Below are 18,208 nucleotides of genomic sequence, written 5' to 3'. Positions count from 1 at the left end.
AATAGGAAACATGGAATTGAACTGATGTAGCTGCAAACTATCTGTTTGTAAACCGTTTTTCTCCAAACTGTATTAGATGGCACTGAAAAGGAGCACAGCTAGGAGAGGCGCATAGATGGGGCTAGTGTAGTGAAGGATTCAACCGCTAAATGAAAGAGGTGGGGGGAAAACTACACGGGGAGGGTAGCTTCGAGGAAGTGACGCTTTGAGGACCAGGGCAAAGGAAGTTTGCTTGGCGGTGCTGAACGAAACTTTTCCCCGGAGCGATAGCATATACGATCTGGAATCCTGGAGAGTTGTACCGCTGGAGAGGTTGACCCAGCAGCCGAGGAAACCTTTGTTTCCCCCAGTATAGCGATAACTTGTACGGCTGTAGATCGAAGTAGGATCGCTAAGGAATTCCAGACCCTCTCCTTTCCCCTACCACCCGATTCCCTTTTCGTCCCGCGATGGGGAAGGAGCAGGAACTCCTGGAGGCGGCGCGGACTGGAAATCTTGCTGCCGTGGAAAAGCTTCTTTCAGGCAAACGACAATCGACTGGAAGTGGTAGTGGATCATCTGGGACGGGTGGAGGTGGCAACAGCGGCGGTCACGGTGCCTCCTCTCACCCGCTTTCCAGCCTGCTCAGGTAGGGGGGATCTGTGGTGTGGATGAATGGGAAGCGGAGCTCGCGAACAGATGTTACGAGTCCGATACGCCACTGTATAACTCAAAGTAATCAATAAATGAAAAGGAAACCACATACGAAATATTATACTATTTTGGTGCATCAGTTTCTCGCTAAAGAAAGCTTACTCGACCCATTCATGTTTTATGGCAAGCTAGTTGTTTGCTAGCATCTTGGCAGCTAGTGGACCTTCTCGCCATGTCTACAACGCAGCCTGATCAGTGCACGCGCAATGGAATTCCTCTTTGTTAGGAGAGCTAAAAATGGATTTCAGCATAACATTAACCACGAATTGTTATGATTATTCACGACATCATTCAGCATATATTCCTGCATCTGTCTATCAAATTAGGTTACTGTTTTGTCATGGTACATGGTAGCGACATCTCTATAGAAATATACTTTTTTTTGCATGTATACCTTGCTAATTGTGAGGAAACGGGGGCTCATGTGTCAGTGTCTTGTTGTAGAAGAGCAACTATTCAATGCATGAACTGTCTCCCTGCATTGTGTTGTATCATAACATGAGTCTTGTATGCAAGATATGACGTTGTCCTCTGATCTAAAGATAAGTGCGCTTAGTTTGAGATCCCTCCAGACCATTTATAGCACAGGAACTTCTAACCTTGCCTCCAGACAATACTGTATCAGTACCCCTTTGGGTCCATGTGGTATGGTTTGATAATTAACTCACTGTATACCTCAGTCATATTTAAAATATGTACTATACCGAGCCCAAAAATATTTTTTTACAGGCAATGCAAAATAAAATAAAAAGAACATGGTCTGAAATCTGCTATTTTTTTGCATGGCCACAGATCTGCCATATATAACTTAACCTTGATGTCTCTCTTCATTACTGAACAGAGACAATGTTTGTCTGTTATTCCAAACAGTACACTTGAGAGACATGCTTTATTGTTAGTGATCAGAATTCTGCTCACAGGACTGCGAGGATCTCAGTCTGTAACACATAGAGACGTGTTGCTCCAAGACACAGTGTTGATGAATCGCTGTGTTTTTCATACCAGGAAGTACGCTACTCAAGCTAATTACATTATACCCCCTAATCGGAAATCCAATTCATGGATGTCATGCAGTCAAAGCGGACTCCATCTCTCTCCCTCTTTCTCACTGATGTATGGGTGGGCTGGAGGGTTGGATCCTCTGGTCTGACTTGTCTGATCAATGTCTATAAACGTTCCTTTTGGAAAATTATTGACTAACCCTTGTTAGATGTGAATACATTTGTTATGACTGTGGAAGAGCGCTTTAACCTAATACAACACACTCCTCGCTGGCCCATGGGCCGCCCAGTCAGTGAGGTAGAGCTCTTAACGTTTCCTCTTTAGATATGTGAGCTATACAAATGTATTGACATGTAGGCAGTGTTCACCACAAAGTGGCCTTGGGGGAGTGTTGCTATTGTATGTGACATTTGATTTAGTGCTTGTAATCAAAATGTCAATACGTTTAGAGGCATCAATGTGAATTACCATAAACTCAGCCAGTGGTTCAAATGGGCTGTTTCAGTTAGCTGAACATCCATGGCAAAATAATGCTGGCCAGTGTTTTACATCACAAATAAGAGCGGTGTTACTAGTATTTCTGCCCCCACCTGCCAAAAATATAACATAACATAGACAGCATACTCAACCTAATGTGATGTTTTAGAGAGATCGACATCAGAGATGGTAAGTAGGCTTAGGCTGGAATTCAGCATCTCTGGGATAACTTCTTGTCAAAAGTGTCAAGGTGAAATAGTGCTGTATGGGAGGATGTTACCGATGTTTGTTTCAAGCATACTTTGCTTTAATGGACATAGACCTATGTTCACACTTCAGAATTGATAGTAATATAGCTTATTGTTAGTAGTGTTGAAGGTGTGTGTTGGATGTGAGCTGTTCTTTCTGTGGAATGAAGCACATGTTGAGACTTGTCGAACTGTAACCAGGCAGGAGTGCAGCTCTGTTTTATGAACATTCTGCTCCTCTGAGGTTGAAGGTATGGTATGACTGACACGGACCCCTTCTGAACACGTTTGTCATTGTTGACACTGGAATTGCAATTTATAGTTAAAACCTGGCCACCTCTGCATCATCATTTCAAGATGATGAAATGACAAGATCGAACTGCAGAGCGAAACCTGATAGGGCTGCCTGATTCTAGAGACAGGGTTCAGTGATTTCTAGGTGTACACTCAAAATGTGTGTGAACTTTCAATAACAAGTTATCTATAAATCTCTGAGATCCCATATTCTTGAGTTATAGGCTACACTCAGATAACTGTCTGTCATATTAATTATTCCCCTGGTTAGGTTCATGCTTAATCAAATTATGAAGCTATTTCACTTAGCCTATAGAAAAATAGTTTGCGGCCCCCCCAAACGTCTCAGTCCTGGAGGTCCGCAGGAAGAACCCCTCGTTGGAACTTCCTGCCCCATGTTGTCCAAACAGCCCCAGCTGCTATGGCTGGACCGGAGGTAAGATGAGTCCATGGCAGGGAGGAAGCAGAGAGCCTGCCGGCCCACTGAGAAATTAAGTAAGGAATGCATGGAGTTCTGGACTGACACTCTGAGAGCTTAGCCAGATGAGAGGGTTGTCTTCTAAATTCACAGCCAGTTTCTTTGTCCCATTGACTCAGCTGAGAAAGGATGGCTTTTCATATTTATATCAGTCCCTGAGGACCATTCAGGTTGTTTTTTCTTTCTTGAGTGAAAGAAAGCTGTCAATGGTTGAAAATAGACAACCTATTTAGAATAGGCCCACAGATGTAATCTTTTTCTAATGTAGTTGCCCAGTGAATCAGGCAGAGTAGACTTGTTTCAAAACAAGAAAGTTCCATTTTGTACGCATCTATAGCCTACTGCAGCTTGCAAAAATAGACATAGCATGCTAAGTTTGAGCAGCAGTTAGTTTTGTTATGCAAAACTATTTATCTTGTATTCAAGCATGACTGGTTTGTCCACTTTGTGCAATCAAGTATAGTGTGCATGTGAGAGGGCCAGTGAGTCAACAGAAAGGTGATGTGAGTAATCACTCTGTCACCTCAGCCACTCAGGAGATGGTGCTTCTGCAGATGACAGGGCTCTCAGCAGGAGCCTGTCACTCTCAACCGACTATCCCTTTTCCTCAGTCTGTGGTGTGTTGGTGAAAAGCCTCAGTCCAGCTTACTCCAAGCCTCCAGGGTTGGGGAAAACTCTGGAACAAGGCAGATAATTCACAAAGGAATTCTGGTGGATGATTCCGGCCAGTAGCCCACAGCCTAATGAAACTTGATGAACAGGTTTCATAGGCCATGGGAGCCATTGGTTATCCAATGCTTTCAACCTTAGATTTAATGACCTATTCATGTTATTAATATAATGCATGACAATTAATATTCAGCTCGCAGCCTCCACAATATTAGCAGTCAGCTTATCATCACCTCCAGATTATGTTTGGCAGCATGTTCAAATTCAAGATGTTAGTACTGACAGTTAGTACCGAGCTTTTGGACATCAGCTGTTTAGTGACTTTCTCCATTGAAAATCTAATATCTCTTTAGTTTGCCTACAGTATGGTATCCAGAACCCCAGGAAGGGCGTATTTGTCACTCAAGTAGCCTCTGTTTACACTCAACTTCCAAGTTGAACTGGTAGCTGGTCAGACAGCAGGCCTTCCGAGTCACATTCAGACACTGGGACTGTATGACCTCTGAACTGTCTCTCAGTAGGGAGCTCTGGTAGCTGGGAAATCTAACACCATTGTGTAGGAATTCCTTGAGCTTCTCAATTTGGGGGCTGCTCTGAATGTGAGGCCATGTCAGGTTTACAACCCATATGTTTGTCCTGTTTGAGAAAGTAGACGCACCCAGGACCACATATTTCTGTGGCAGTCGTCTTTAACTTGTGATGAATTCCACATACGTGTGGGGGAAGGCAGAAACAGTGACGAAGAAGACACGTTTGTTTAAACAGCCATAATAATGCTTTAGTTTTGCACATGACTTTTACCAGCATTTAAAATAAATAGTTCACATGTGTGATGAAAAGGATGTTACTTTAGATTTGTTGTTGTGCTGGCCTTCTATCCCTGTCACATGATAATCTAGCTTGTCATGACACTCCCATAGCGATGTATCCAGAGTTTTTAAATAATGTTTTGAGAAAGATGATACTGTAATCCTATTAAATGGAATGCTATTGCCTTTGTTATGTCAAACTTTGTTATAGCCTAGCGGTTTTATGAAAGTGTGGGGGATTTCATGTTAACCAAACTATTTTAGAAATAAAATTAGATTTTGAGATGTGGATAGGGGATGTCGTGTCCCAATAAATATATTTCTATTTCTGACTTTTAAGTTTCAAGTTGTATTTATAATGGTTGGAAGAAGGCTGAAGTAGAAACTAATCTTGACAGGAAAACTACTACGCATTAGTTCCAGATAAGAAGTTGGATTTGGAGAAAACCTGTGTTATTTATAGCTACCAGTTCTACTGCGGTTTTCTGTTAAAACAAACAGAATTGTGCCTTGCTTCTTCACCAGGAGCTTGGTATTCCCCTACAGAAACAGACACTTCTAATTAAGCCTGAAGAGGTTTGTTTGTGTGACCTTTCTGTTACCACACTGTCAATAGCCTCTCCAACACTGCAGGACAAATGGGAGACACAAAGTTTACAAAATCCGTCTCCCTGTTTGCCACAACAGTGTAAACTAGTTTACGTGGATATTACAATAGTAGCTTCAGGTCCAGGGATGCCCTGTCCTATCCAGATGGGTTCCCCTGTGTGGGAGCCCCTGACCTGCCCCTAACTGGCTGGTTGGCTGGCTCTCCCTCCTTCTCCCACTGCTGCCCTCAGCAGTCTCTGGCCCACCTGCTGGGACCTAAGCCAATCCCCCACTCAACAGACTTCAAACATGTTGTTCTTGGAGTCAGACTGTAAAGACTTGGTCCATATTATCAGCACATTTAGGCCACTAATTAGCCCATTTCTTTTTAAGTTCTGCTGCCCTTTTACTTTCCTATTTCCGCTTGCCCAGTCTTAGGCCTATTTTTTCTGAGACAGTCTGTTTTTTGTGAAGAAATAGATCTGATGTCAGACAGCTAAAGTAGTTATCTTAATCTTTACCCTGCAGACTGTCTGTACTTCCTTCATTTTGTCATGATTGTGCTGACTGTGATGTAGATGTGTAGATGTGGTTCTCTACAAAAACAGTTCCTGATCCAAGACTTCTGCTGAGAGTTAAGTACATTCTCTCTCTCTGTTCTCTATTACAAGCACTCTCAGACCCCCCCCCCCCCCCCGCACACACACACACACACAGACTATATCTGGACGACATTGTGATGTCGTCAGTAACACCTTCTTGATACATCATAAGTGATGTATCTGGTGGAAACCCATGGTGAGTAGAGTGACACGATGGGTCATGTAGGATTATGGCATGCCATAAACTGCTTCTACTACATCTCCAATACTATCTGCTTACCATCTACCACCTACTACTTCTGTTAGAACTGTAATAGTAATACCATGTATGGTGGTAACAGTGTTGAGGATATCCATGGAGGGGAACTATTTATCTACCTGCAGCATGCGTGGGTATAACTTTAACCAACCAAACTGGAACAGACAACAGTTCTTGAGCTTTTTACAGATGGGATAAGTGGGTCATCAGCATGGCCGGGAATAACTGCCCATCCGTCTGGAGGGGAGCTGAATAAACCCAGCAAATTGGTGTTTCAACAAAGTGTTCATGGAGAAGGATGGCAGCGGGCAGGCGGAGCGAGATTTGCAGGGCTTTCACTGCCATGGCATCTGCTGTGCAGTTGGTGTGGGAAAGCCTTCTTGGTAAAGGCCCAGAGACACTTTGAAAGATGCGGATAGAATCTCCCTTTTCTCCTACTTTCTCACACCATCTGATCTTCCTGTGTCTCTTTTTCTCTGTATCCGTCCAATCTCTCTGGCACCAGTGGATATTTAGCGAATGGCAGTCATTTGGTTATTGTCTGTGCCCAATAGCATGCTCTGCTCTCAGAGCGCATGGTGTAAGAGGTTTAGCCTCCCCTCCTGCTGCCACACAGATGCTGTGTGAAACAGACGCTCACTGACGCCCCGTCTCATGCCATGAAGACTCAATCGGGCTCTGCCACACACACACACACACACACACACACACACACACACACACACACACACACACCCACACACTATTGTGGCTATCTAACCATAGGCTAATGAGCTGGCTGTGAATGAGAGCAGCAGGCCTGTGTCTTTATAAAGTGAAAGCCCAGGCCTTCACAATCTTACTCAGGAAGTTGTTTGTGCTCGTTGAAATATTGTGGTAAGATAATGCAACATGTAGACCAAATTTTTGAAATGTAGCCTTAAATGGCCATGATCCGAAATCACATGACTTTCATAGACTTTCGTCAGTGAAATTGGTTAGGGAAAATGGTTACAGACCCTACACTATACTACTTGTGTAACAGAGTGAACAAACCTAAACATCTTATTACGTAACATCAATGTAATACATACAGGAAGTACTCACAGCATTTATACAAGTCTTTAGTCTCTGGCACCTAGGCTGGGTTGGCTCATATTCATTTTCCGGCACCCCTCCACCTTCCATAGCTTGGCCTCACATAACTTACACATTGGTTGGACAGTGCTGGCTGCAGTGTGCCAGAGGGGTAACAGGTCTGAGCTCTTGAAGCCAGTGGGAATCAGTGTAATCCACTTTGGTCCAGAGGAGGACATTAGCAGGTATCTAAGTGCCAGGCTCTCTCTAACAGGCAGGCTACTACTGCACAAGTTGGGGCCCAAGTGACAAGCTGATCTGAGCTTGCTACTGTTTGGCACAAAGACATCTGCCAGCAGTAAGCGATGCATAATTAAGCCCAATTGCCTGGGTAGTGCCTGCCACGCACCCGTCACCGCTGGGCAGAGTGCCTGGGGCCTGGGCTAATCCCTGGCTGTGTGGCCACAACGCTAATGGGCTGGAGGACAAATCTGTTTATTTGACACTCGGCCAAACCTCACCTGGGCTCTGCTGTTCATCCAACTCACCTGTGCCCTGGATCCAACCCCCAACTCTGCCATCCCGTCTGGTGAACAGTTCGGTTTATTATTTGTCCAGACACAAGTTCCAGTTAATCTATTGAATAAAAGCAACTCAAGTGGAAGGGATAGTCATTTCACTATAGTGAAGACGTTTCAGATGCACACTTTGAGTGGAGAGGCCTCATTGTGGTAATGACTTGTTATTGTGACATGGCCATTGTGAATGGCAAGACAATGTGTGGTGTCTGGGTGGCCCAAGAGAGCTCGGCTGGGTAGACAGGTGTAGGGGGTTAAATATTGGCCAAACAACCAAAACGAATAATAATAACCAAATACTAACCATAACCAAATAATGCCAATACCAATAGAATTCCAGGTATTTGACTCTATGGGTTAAATCAGAGCAAGAATGGTCAAAGTACGGTTAAATGAAATACGCATTTAATAACATTGCAAATGAATGAAATCAATTACAAGGCAAACATGTTACAATATGAAAGCTTTAAATCTTACCTACTCTACCATGATCATTGTAAATCAGAGAGAAAGCAAGAGGTGAGCAAAAATTAAGACAGTAGGACAAGGGAGAACTGAGGAGAAGGTCTCAGGAGATGAAGAATCCACAGAACAATGCATTACAATTCCCTTTATACACAAGACCAACCAATCAGACCAAATCTTGAATGGGGTGTGAGGGCCATCAAGTTGACACCATCCAGAAACTCCAGACTTTAGCATATGAGAGGTGGGGGCAGGATTGACACCCTGCCTTACACAGGTGACACCAGACTCCTCAACTCTGACCACCACCAGTCTTGTGTACCTCCGAGTTGCGGATGCTGAAGAACTAGAGGTAACCACTGCAGAGATATATGGCAAGAGGAGGGCATTTCAGTTTCAGTTTTGGAGATGGTGATAAACGAGAAAATAAGAATGTGCATCTTAAGACGTCTTGTGGATCGGAGCAGCTTCAACACATCTCACACACAAAGAATGCATGAAAGAGGGAATCTGTATTATAATTTCTCCTCTCACTGGCCAGGCTTTGTGCAACACCAAATTACAGCCCCCAGAATCTCTTTCAGACTTCTGCCTCATCACCCTGATATTCCCTCAGGGAAATTAGGGATTAACTCAGCCTTTCAAAGAAGAATTCCTAAATCAGTTCCCATGAACGTGCCCCACTCTGCTTCCCAATCCAAATCAGCTTCTTTTTGCCCACCGCCTCATCTAAGCTCTGTCCCTCTGTTTGGCCAGTTGGGAGGCACAGTAAGAGGATAAAGTGGATTGTGGAGTGCCACTCTGACTCATGCCCTTGAGGTCCTCACCGCTACGATGCCTTGGGGACGATAAACTTAGTCCTGGCACCAGAAGATTCTACTGCAGAGGCCTCTGGTCGTCACACTTTATAATTTCCATCCATATCCTTCATTGTCAGTGTGTTACAGAATCATTTTAGCAGACCTGCTCTGTGCAGATATTGTAGCTAATTAAAGTAGAGTTAATTATTGAGCAAAGAATGCTGCTAGGAAGAGTGAGTTTGTGATTCTGTTACGGCTCAAGCTATTTGTAACAAACACATGACAGAATTACTTCTGTCACACAGCATCCGGAACAGAAACTAGGAGGACATTTGACTCAGTTTTAGACTGATGCCATCACTGAGCATGAAAGTAGAAATCCCTAAATAAGAATCCTGTGCTCCTCCTTAGAGCTTAGCCGATGTGCTTATGGAACGCTGTTGTAGACTGAATAGTCTGGTTGGATGTGGATCTTCCCCTATCAGACCACCCTCTACTCCACATCCTCACTGCTCCACCCAGTTTGGCTGGTACTGTGGATAGAGGACCTTGCCATCCCAGTATGAGTTGCCAAATGGGTCTATAGTCGCCTGGCATCAAGGCCTCTGTGTATGCTGGGTGATGATCTATCACTCTACAGGCTTGAGAACAGAGACACGTAGGGTATTCAGTGCAACGGCTCAGATGTGAAGGGAGCATCCTGTCTGTCCAGGCCTTCATACTGCACTCTGCTCCTCCTCTCTCAGGGTTGAATACACGCATGTATGACGTGGATTAACTGATGACATGAGGCATGGCAACATGTCAACTTGTGTCGACCTTTTAATCTGCTTCCATTCTCTGTCTAAATCCATCTCTGAGATGGATTTAGTGGTAAAAGAGTGCAGTGTCCTCCTCCTCTGTCCAGGTGAAATCCCTCTCTCTCACTCCCTTTCTCTCACAGACCTTTTTTTCAGGCACTGGAATCTTTTGAGCCATGATTTATTTAGGATGAGTTTAGTTAAGTTTGCCTATCCTGGAGTTGGCGCGCTACCATACACTAGACAGGCTTCCTTTGGCCTGTTTAATTACTCTCTATTTCTCTCTGTCTCTGTCTCTCTCTGCCACTCTATCTACCCCCCCCCCCCCCCCACCACCACCACCACCCCCTGGCTGCCGCTTTCTGCAGATTAAAAGAAACAAACAATCTCAGCTGACAGCTGACTTAGCTGAAGTGAATGTAGACAGGGAAGCTCCAGAGCTAGCTGGCCAACAGTTGTATATCCTCCTCTACCTTCTACACTTCCCAGCACCATATCTAGACTTTCTTAAGGAAGGTTTATGACCTTGTAGATTAAATGTCTGGTTTATGACATCAGCACAATTTATCACATACACAAAATTATATTTTGAGAAGAATGTTAAGCCTCATAACATGGCCTAATCTAAGCATGTTAGAATCAGCCATGCTCAGAGCTGTGTATTAGGTTAACAAGCCTTCTGGCCTCATGATGATCAAACTGTGTTAATGACTGACTCGGGTTGATGTGTGGCTGTGTGTGACTCAGCAGGTACTGCTTTCTTGATGGTTTGAGAAGATTGTGGGTTGTTGTGGTCTCTCTCTCTCTCTCTCTCTCTCTCTCTCTCTCTCTCTCTCTCTCTCTCTCTCTCTCTCTCTCTCTCTCTCTCTGTCTCTCTCTCTCTCTGTATGTGCGGTGGCACCATTCCCTCCCTCGTGCACTCCCTCCCTGCTTGCTGTTCACCCAGGTTTCCTCATTCCTCTCCTCTCACTCAGCCCTCCTCAGATATGGCTCCCAGGGGTGCGCCCCCACCTGTTTGTGTGTGTACGTGTGTTTGTGAGCTGGGCTGGGAGGTGAACCATAGTACTGCACCCTATAGCAGGCTCACAGCCAACCCCTCTGAGTGGCTTGAATGTTATCAGTTTAGCGACCTCATACACCCTGTGGACAGGGCTCCCAACTCACTTTTTTCCTCACTATCCCAGTGCCGTCCAGAAGTGCAAAATGAACCGTCCCAAACTGAACTTGACCTGTCCCAAAATGTTAATTCTTGTGTTATTGCATTTTGACATTCTGACATGGGTCTAGGTTATTTGCAACACTATTAAAGTAATCCATACAGTCGTGGGGGTCAAATCAATGTCTGAATTTCAATGTGAATACATACACAATGATATTTATCAATATGTTCTGGAGCACCTTTATGTATGTGTTTGTGTGTACCTGGGTCTAATATTTCTCTGGCTCTACAGCATCTGGAGGGGTCCCAATGTGAATTGTGTGGACAGCACAGGATACACTCCTCTCCACCATGCAGCCCTGAACGGTCACAGGTATGTCTGACCTATACAGTATCTAGCCACTTTGTGTTACTGCGGGGATGTGGTAACTATCTGAGGCAGAGTTTTGCATGTGAGAATTGTCCCTTTCTGTGGTCAAGAGGTCGCTCAGTGGGCCTCTGACAATACGCATATAGATATGGGAATGTGCTCTGTTCAACCTCTGGAAAGAGCAAGATGCAGAGAATAGTACAAACAATGAGTTACCAAGCTATCACCTGCGTGCCATTTCCAATGGGCATCATTAGTGAAGTTTATGCTGTTTAAGGGCATGTTTTGTGGTGACTATATTTGTACTGTCCAGCCATACTGTATATAAAGGACATCTGTGAGACATTTTCCTCACTCATGTTGACCACTCTGTCGTGGGGAAGTCACATGAGCTCGGGCCTCCGGCCTGCCTTCTGACAGAAAGATTTCAGAATCAGAATCAGAATGGGATTTATTCGCCATGAAAGTTTGCACAGACAAGGAATTTGCTTTGGCAGGAAGGTGCAATATACAATAAACATATACCTAAAATTTAAATATGTGGACTATCTATACTAAGGGTACATAAACTAGCAGTACTAAGTGGGATTAGAATTGAATTAAATATACAATAAAATAAAATATAAGTTGCCGTAAATTACAATATAAAAATACAAAAATACAAATATTTCAAAAAATACAAATGTACAAGATACCATTTTGTAATGCAGTGCAAAAAGCAGTGTGTTTTAAGCAAGAAGTCATTAGAGTCAGTGTGGTCCCTTGGCCTTGTTGAAGAGGCCAACAGCGGAAGGGAAGAAACTGTTTTTGTGGCGTGAGGTATTGGTCCTGATGGACCGCAGCCTTCTGCCGGAGGGGAGTGACTGAAACAGGGAGTGTCCAGGGTGGGAGGAGTCGGCCACAATCTTCCTCGCTCGCCTCAGGGTCCTCGAGGTGTGCAGGTCCTCGAGGGTAGGCAGATTGCAGCCAATCACCTTCTCAGCAGTGCGGATGATACGCTGCAGTCTGCTCTTGTCCTTGGCAGTGGCAGCAGCGTACCAGACGGTGATGGAGGAGGTGAGGATGGACTCAATGATGGCTGAGTAGAAGTGCACCATCATTGTCTTTGGCAGGTTGAACTTCTTCAGCTGCCGAAGGAAGTACATCCTCTGTTGTGCTTTCTTGATGAGGGAGCTGATGTTCAGTTCCCACTTGAGGTCCTGGGAGAGGATAGTGCCCAGGAAGCGGAAGGACTCCACAGTGTTGACTGGGGAGTCACACAGGGTGATGGGGGTGAGTGGGGCTGTGTTCCTCCTGAAGTCCACAACCATCTCCACTGTCTTAAGAGCATTGAGCTCTAAGTTGTTCTGGCTGCACCAGGTCACCAGGTTGGCCGCTTCCCACCTATAATCAGACTCGTCTCCACCAGAGATGAGCCCAATAAGGGTGGTGTCGTCCGCAAACTTCAGGAGTTTGACGGACGGATGATTGGAGGTGCAACTGTTGGTGTACAGGGAGAAGAGCAGAGGAGAAAGGACGCAGCCCTGAGATGATCCGGTGCTGATGGACCGGGAGTCAGAGACTTGTGTTCCCAGCTTAACGCACTACTTCCTGTCAGACAGGAAGTCTGTGATCCACCTGCAGGTGGAATCAGGCACGTTCAGCTGGGAGAGCTTGTCCTGAAGCAGGGCGGGGATGATGGTATTGAAGGCAGAGCTGAAGTCCACAAACAGGATCCTGGCATAGGATGCTGGGGAGTCCAGGTGCTGTAGGGTGAAGTGGAGGGCCATGTTAACTGCATCGTCCACAGACCTGTTGGCTCTGTAGGCAAACTGCAGGGGGTCCAGTAGAGGGTCAGTGATGGATTTAAGGTGTGCCAGCACCAGGCGCTCGAAAGACTTAATTACCACAGAGGTCAGGGCGACGGGTCTGTAGTCATTATGTCCTGTTGGCCTTGGCTTTTTGGGCACAGGGATGATGGTGGAGGACTTGAGACAGGCTGGCACATGGCATGTCTCAAGGGAGGTGTTAAAGATGTAGGTAAACACCGGAGACAGCTGGTCAGCGCAGCGCAGTGCTTTATCCTATCACTATCAAAATGATAAACTGTTATTTCTGGGCAATACATACGTATAGGAATATTACAATAATTATTTACGTGACTTTTTGGTTTTGGTTGAGTTCCTGAACTAGTTTGTGCCCCTGTGCTTCCTTCCCGTCTGCAGTGAAGTGGTAGAGGTGCTGCTACGTAACGAGGCCTTGACCAACATCGCTGACAACAAGGGCTGCTATCCCCTCCACCTGGCTGCCTGGAAGGGAGACCAGCGTATTGTCAGGCTCCTCGTTCACCAAGGACCCTCACACCCCAAACTCAACGAACAGGTCTGACAACCCCTGTTCTGGCAATGGGTATCTCTCTTGCTCTCTCTCTTGCTCTCTCTCTCTCTTATTTCCCTTAAAACACTTCCTCTGTTCATCACACCATGTTAGCAGATGTTGAGAAAAAAAGTGTTGCACAATGTATCTTTGTATTGCAGTAGTGTATTGGACATGAAGCCTTAGGTTCTTTTGACATTTTTATAGGAGGACACTTGTGTAGTGACACACACATCTGCATTCTTCATTTTCCTTGAATGGTCTGACGAACCCTAGAGCCCAGCAGTCAGCCATGCGTTCTTTTCTCAGACTGCATTAACCCACTGCATCCTGGTCCTGACTTGACTAATCTGTCTTTGAGTGACTTGTGGATGTGAGCAGAGTTCGTCTCTGTGTAATGGATGATGTGTTTGCTCTGCCCCGTCAGCCACTGCCAGCATCCTCAGACTCATCCTCAGTCTCATGTTCAGAATCTTTACCTCAGACAGCAGGAATGACCCAGAATGAGGCCCTAGAACTAGCTCAATCACAGCTTCAAGCAACAGACCCAATGTTTCCCTGATAAACTAGTCCAACAGTATGACTGATTAGTCGAACTCCAGAAGTCGCATATTTAGAGTGTATTATCAGACACAGACGGGCCTGGGTCTGCCATTCTGGGTTATTCCTCCTGAATGTTCCAATGCCTGTCCATGACATTTGTTTGTTCATTAACTCTTTTATTTTTGTTCTGCCAATGTAGTTTTACTCACTGTCATCCATTTCCTATGTATGTGTGAGAAACCATTGCCTCATCTTCTCTTCCTCCCTCCTAGAGCTCTGTAGACCACAGAGAGTTCAAACGCTGTGGCCCCTTTGATCCATATATTAACGCCAAGGTGTGTACACAGTGCTGCTGAGATCCATTCCTTATGTCCTTCTCTGCTTTCCTGCTGCTGGCCCAGTCATCTCCAGCCTGCCTCGGGCTCTCTCTGCTTGGGGCTACTGCTGCCTGCACTGCTGCTCTGCTAGACGAAAGTCATTTGATCCTGTGCTTTCTCTATACAAACAGTAGACTTTCAGTTCTGGACTCGTTGATCGGAGGTTGGGTTTGCTACGGTGCTGCGATGGGTTGTCAGGCTTTCTCTGTACACGCACTCTTTCACTTCGATCTAGAGCGATGACAACTGGTTTGGGGATGTTAGTGCTGTCTGTTGTCTCGCCTCTCCCGGAGGTCAGTGTTCCTGTTGTTCCAGCCAGGCTCATGTTGGACTGTGTAGCACACTTCCAGCCCTGCCTACACACCAGCCTGACGGTCTCTGGAGGACCCCACCGCCCCTCATTAGCCAGCTCACCTATAGGGGAACTGGGAGGCAGGCACCTGGGGACTGCATCACAACACAACCCCCGGCCTACCTGTTTATGGACACATCTCTAGTCCACACTATTAGCACCACTAGTATGGCTGTTGGGTTGTGTCTACTCTAACTCATAAAAGCAATTGTAATGTATTTATTGAGCAGGCACTTTTATCCAAAGCTATGTACAGTCCAGGGGGGATTTGAACTTGCAATTTTTTGATTAAGGTTTAAATCCCAATCAGTCAAATGCTCTAACCACAGAGCTATACCTACCCAAAATCTGTTACTATTCTAATTCGACATACAAGTGTTGTTGTAAGCATGCTTTCACACGTTTGTTAATGCAGGGCTGAGTACATAGTCGTAAGGGCCAGCATCATTAACGCCTACCTAACCAGAGCAGCTTCGAGGAGAGCCTCCTGTTCCCAGGAGCTGCTGAGCTTCTCAACCTAACTATTATCACCTCAGCTCCAGCTCTGACATACTGCAGTCACCACCTCCCTCACAACACCATCACTAGGGAGGGAATAGTTCAACAATTGTATATGAAGACAGGCTCTATTTTGAATGGTGTCAAATTTCCTGTATGCTCGAGTAAGCCTCTTAGCTTAAATGGAGAGGCTTTTTTTAAAGGGCCATGCAACGTTATTTGACCAGACAAACAGTACTTCACACTGGATAGTCTTTCTACATTCTCAGTATTTTTTGGCAGTGACCTCGTGTTAATCTGTGAAGCTCTGTGTCAGTGTACAGCTGATGGGACAGTAGCGGGTCCACTACCTGGTCACAGAGCTGAATAATTGATGTTATGTGATGAATTAATCAGAGACATGAATGCAGTCTGGATGTTGTGGCACCGGTCATGCTGCTGGCATCATGTGACCACGGGTCTCTGGGCTCCACCCCACCCTGCCTCTTATACCCTCTCTGTTTAGAATTAGAGAACGACACTCGAGGAGGGAGGATACGAGAGAGGGAGGGAGGGAGCTTTCCCCTGTACCAGTCTCTCTGCATCAGCATCAGGGAGAGCATGCCAGCCTCTTTCATGTGTGTGTGTGTGCGCGCCTCACTCTCTCTGTTTGTGCTCGTGAGCCTTCACCGTGGAAGAGAGGGAGAGGTGGGATGTTGTCATAGTAACCGTGTCACGGCTGATTGCTCGTGCAGCGGTGGTGAGTGACCCACTGGAGCGAGGGTAGACAGAGGGAGGAAGAGACAGACAGAGGGAGAGACAGAGAGAGGGAGAGACAGAGAGAGGGGAGTGCCAGGAAAGGTGGGTGTGGAGTTGGGAGAGAACAAGGGTGGCTGGAGGAGGGGGCTGTCAGTACACCTTGTACCCCACAGAGGAGCTCTGCAGCCCAGCCTTGAGTGGCTCTACATGCATGCCCCTCTCAACCCCCCTGGTCCTGGCCCTAGTGTGGCAATACTCCTCTCCTGCTGCTCCTCCCTGTGGGACTGTCTCCACAGCCTGACACTTTGATGCCATTCCAATAGCTGCAACATGAGTGAAGCAGCTCAGTCAGGCTGCCTGGTTCCCTGAGGTAACTCATCTCACCAACTCAACATGACCCAGTTAGGTTTGTTTGAAAATATGCACAACAACACTGACTCATCCTTTTACTGTTTTATTGTCCTCCCTGACTAGGAAAACAGGTTTTCGTCAGTTTTATGATACAGGTGCTCTTTGGGTGAATGCTGCTTGGAAATCTTTGCCAATCCTTGTATCAACATATGGGTTACCTGTCCAGTCCTCCAGACCAGGCCATCTAGCTGAGCAGCACATATGGACACACACACAAACAGACTCAAAGCACACACACACAGTCAGTCACAAGCTCATATTCATCACTATAAACTATTTCCAGATGGCTTTCTGATGTACAGAGTACGCTAGGTAACTTATCGACCTGGCACTTGGCTTGTGATGATCTGATACCAGAGGACATAGCTAAAACCATACCTAATCACAGTGGAATGTGAACTTGTTCAGTCAGGCATGTTTTAGCTCCAGACTGATGTAAACACCTGATATTGAATGGAACGGAGTGAGAAAACATTCAAAATACAATATTCCTTGTAACTATGCCATCCCATAATGTCAGGAAGAGGCTAATCCAACAGCCCGGTTTGGTAGTAGTCTCACTGGCTCTCTCCCAGCCCCCTGGAGTCCATCTTTTAAACATTACCACACAACATGTCAGCCTTCCTCCCCCATCCCTCATCCCTCCATCCCCTTCCTGTCATGCAGAGATGTGCGAGTGTCACACATACAGTAGAGCAGCCCTGAGGAGCATGTCTGTCTGAATGGGCCTCATCTATTTTTCTGCATATTCCTAGACACGTGTGTAGCTGCCTTGTTAGATCCCGTTGTTGCTGCAGGCCAGTGAGGCGAGAGAGACAGAGAGACAGAGAGACAGAGAGACAGAGAGAGAGAGAGAGAGAGAGAGAGAGAGAGAGAGAGAGAGAGAGAGAGAGAGAGAGAGAGAGAGAGAGAGAGAGAGAGAGAGAGAGAGAGAGACAGAGAGAGAGAGAGAGAGAGAGAGACAGAGAGAGAGAGAGAGAGAGCGACAGACAGAGAGAGAGAGAGAGAGAGAGGGAGAGGGGGGGGTGGATGGATAGATGGATGGATGGGAGAGGCCAGAGATGGTATCTCCAGTCTCCAGGCTGTCTCCAGACGAGCATGTTTCATGTGTTTGATTCAATCACATACGACTGGTGAAGTATATAATGCTGTGCAGTATTCTTGCCCTATAGAATATATAGGCTACAGCCCTTCTATAATATCCTGGGCTCGGCCTATTCTGCTACTGAGTCAGAATGCAGGATTTGGAGTGTGCATACAACGTCAAGCCTGCATGGTATAGACTGTGTGTGTGTGTGTGAGAGTGAGAGAGAGAGAAAGAGAAAGAGAAAGAGAAAGAGAAAGAGAAAGAGAAAGAGAAAGAGAAAGAGAAAGAGAAAGAGAAAGAGAAAGAGAAAGAGAAAGAGAAAGAGAGGAAAGAGAAAGAGAAAGAGAAAGAGAAAGAGAAAGAGAGAGAGAGAGAGGGGGGGGGGGGGGGGGGGGACTTGTGGCCACTTGCATGCAGTGGTGTAGGCAGCCCTCTGGCACACAGCTACAACAGCTGGTCAGCCCCGCCCCCTACTACCACTGCCAGCCCCATGGGCCAGA

The 18,208-nt window shown here is 45.9% G+C and overlaps 1 protein-coding gene across 1 annotated transcript in view; it reads left to right on the top strand.

Moving 5' to 3' along the window:
- The first annotated feature begins 183 nt into the window (after positions 1 to 183).
- The window catches only part of LOC134019554 (ankyrin repeat and SAM domain-containing protein 1A), a 29,198-nt gene continuing 11,173 nt past the window's right edge, over positions 184 to 18,208 (top strand). The window contains exons 1-4 of the mRNA XM_062460513.1: positions 184 to 628; positions 11,270 to 11,350; positions 13,552 to 13,708; positions 14,518 to 14,580. Of these exons, the coding sequence (XP_062316497.1) occupies positions 450 to 628; positions 11,270 to 11,350; positions 13,552 to 13,708; positions 14,518 to 14,580 (480 nt within the window). The 5' untranslated portion in view covers positions 184 to 449. The remainder of the gene's footprint in view (positions 629 to 11,269; positions 11,351 to 13,551; positions 13,709 to 14,517; positions 14,581 to 18,208) is intronic.

Source organism: Osmerus eperlanus, chromosome 4, assembly GCF_963692335.1.
Source record: "Osmerus eperlanus chromosome 4, fOsmEpe2.1, whole genome shotgun sequence".
Classification (NCBI taxonomy): Eukaryota; Metazoa; Chordata; class Actinopteri; order Osmeriformes; family Osmeridae; genus Osmerus; species Osmerus eperlanus.
This window is presented reverse-complemented; position numbering and strand designations above follow the sequence as displayed.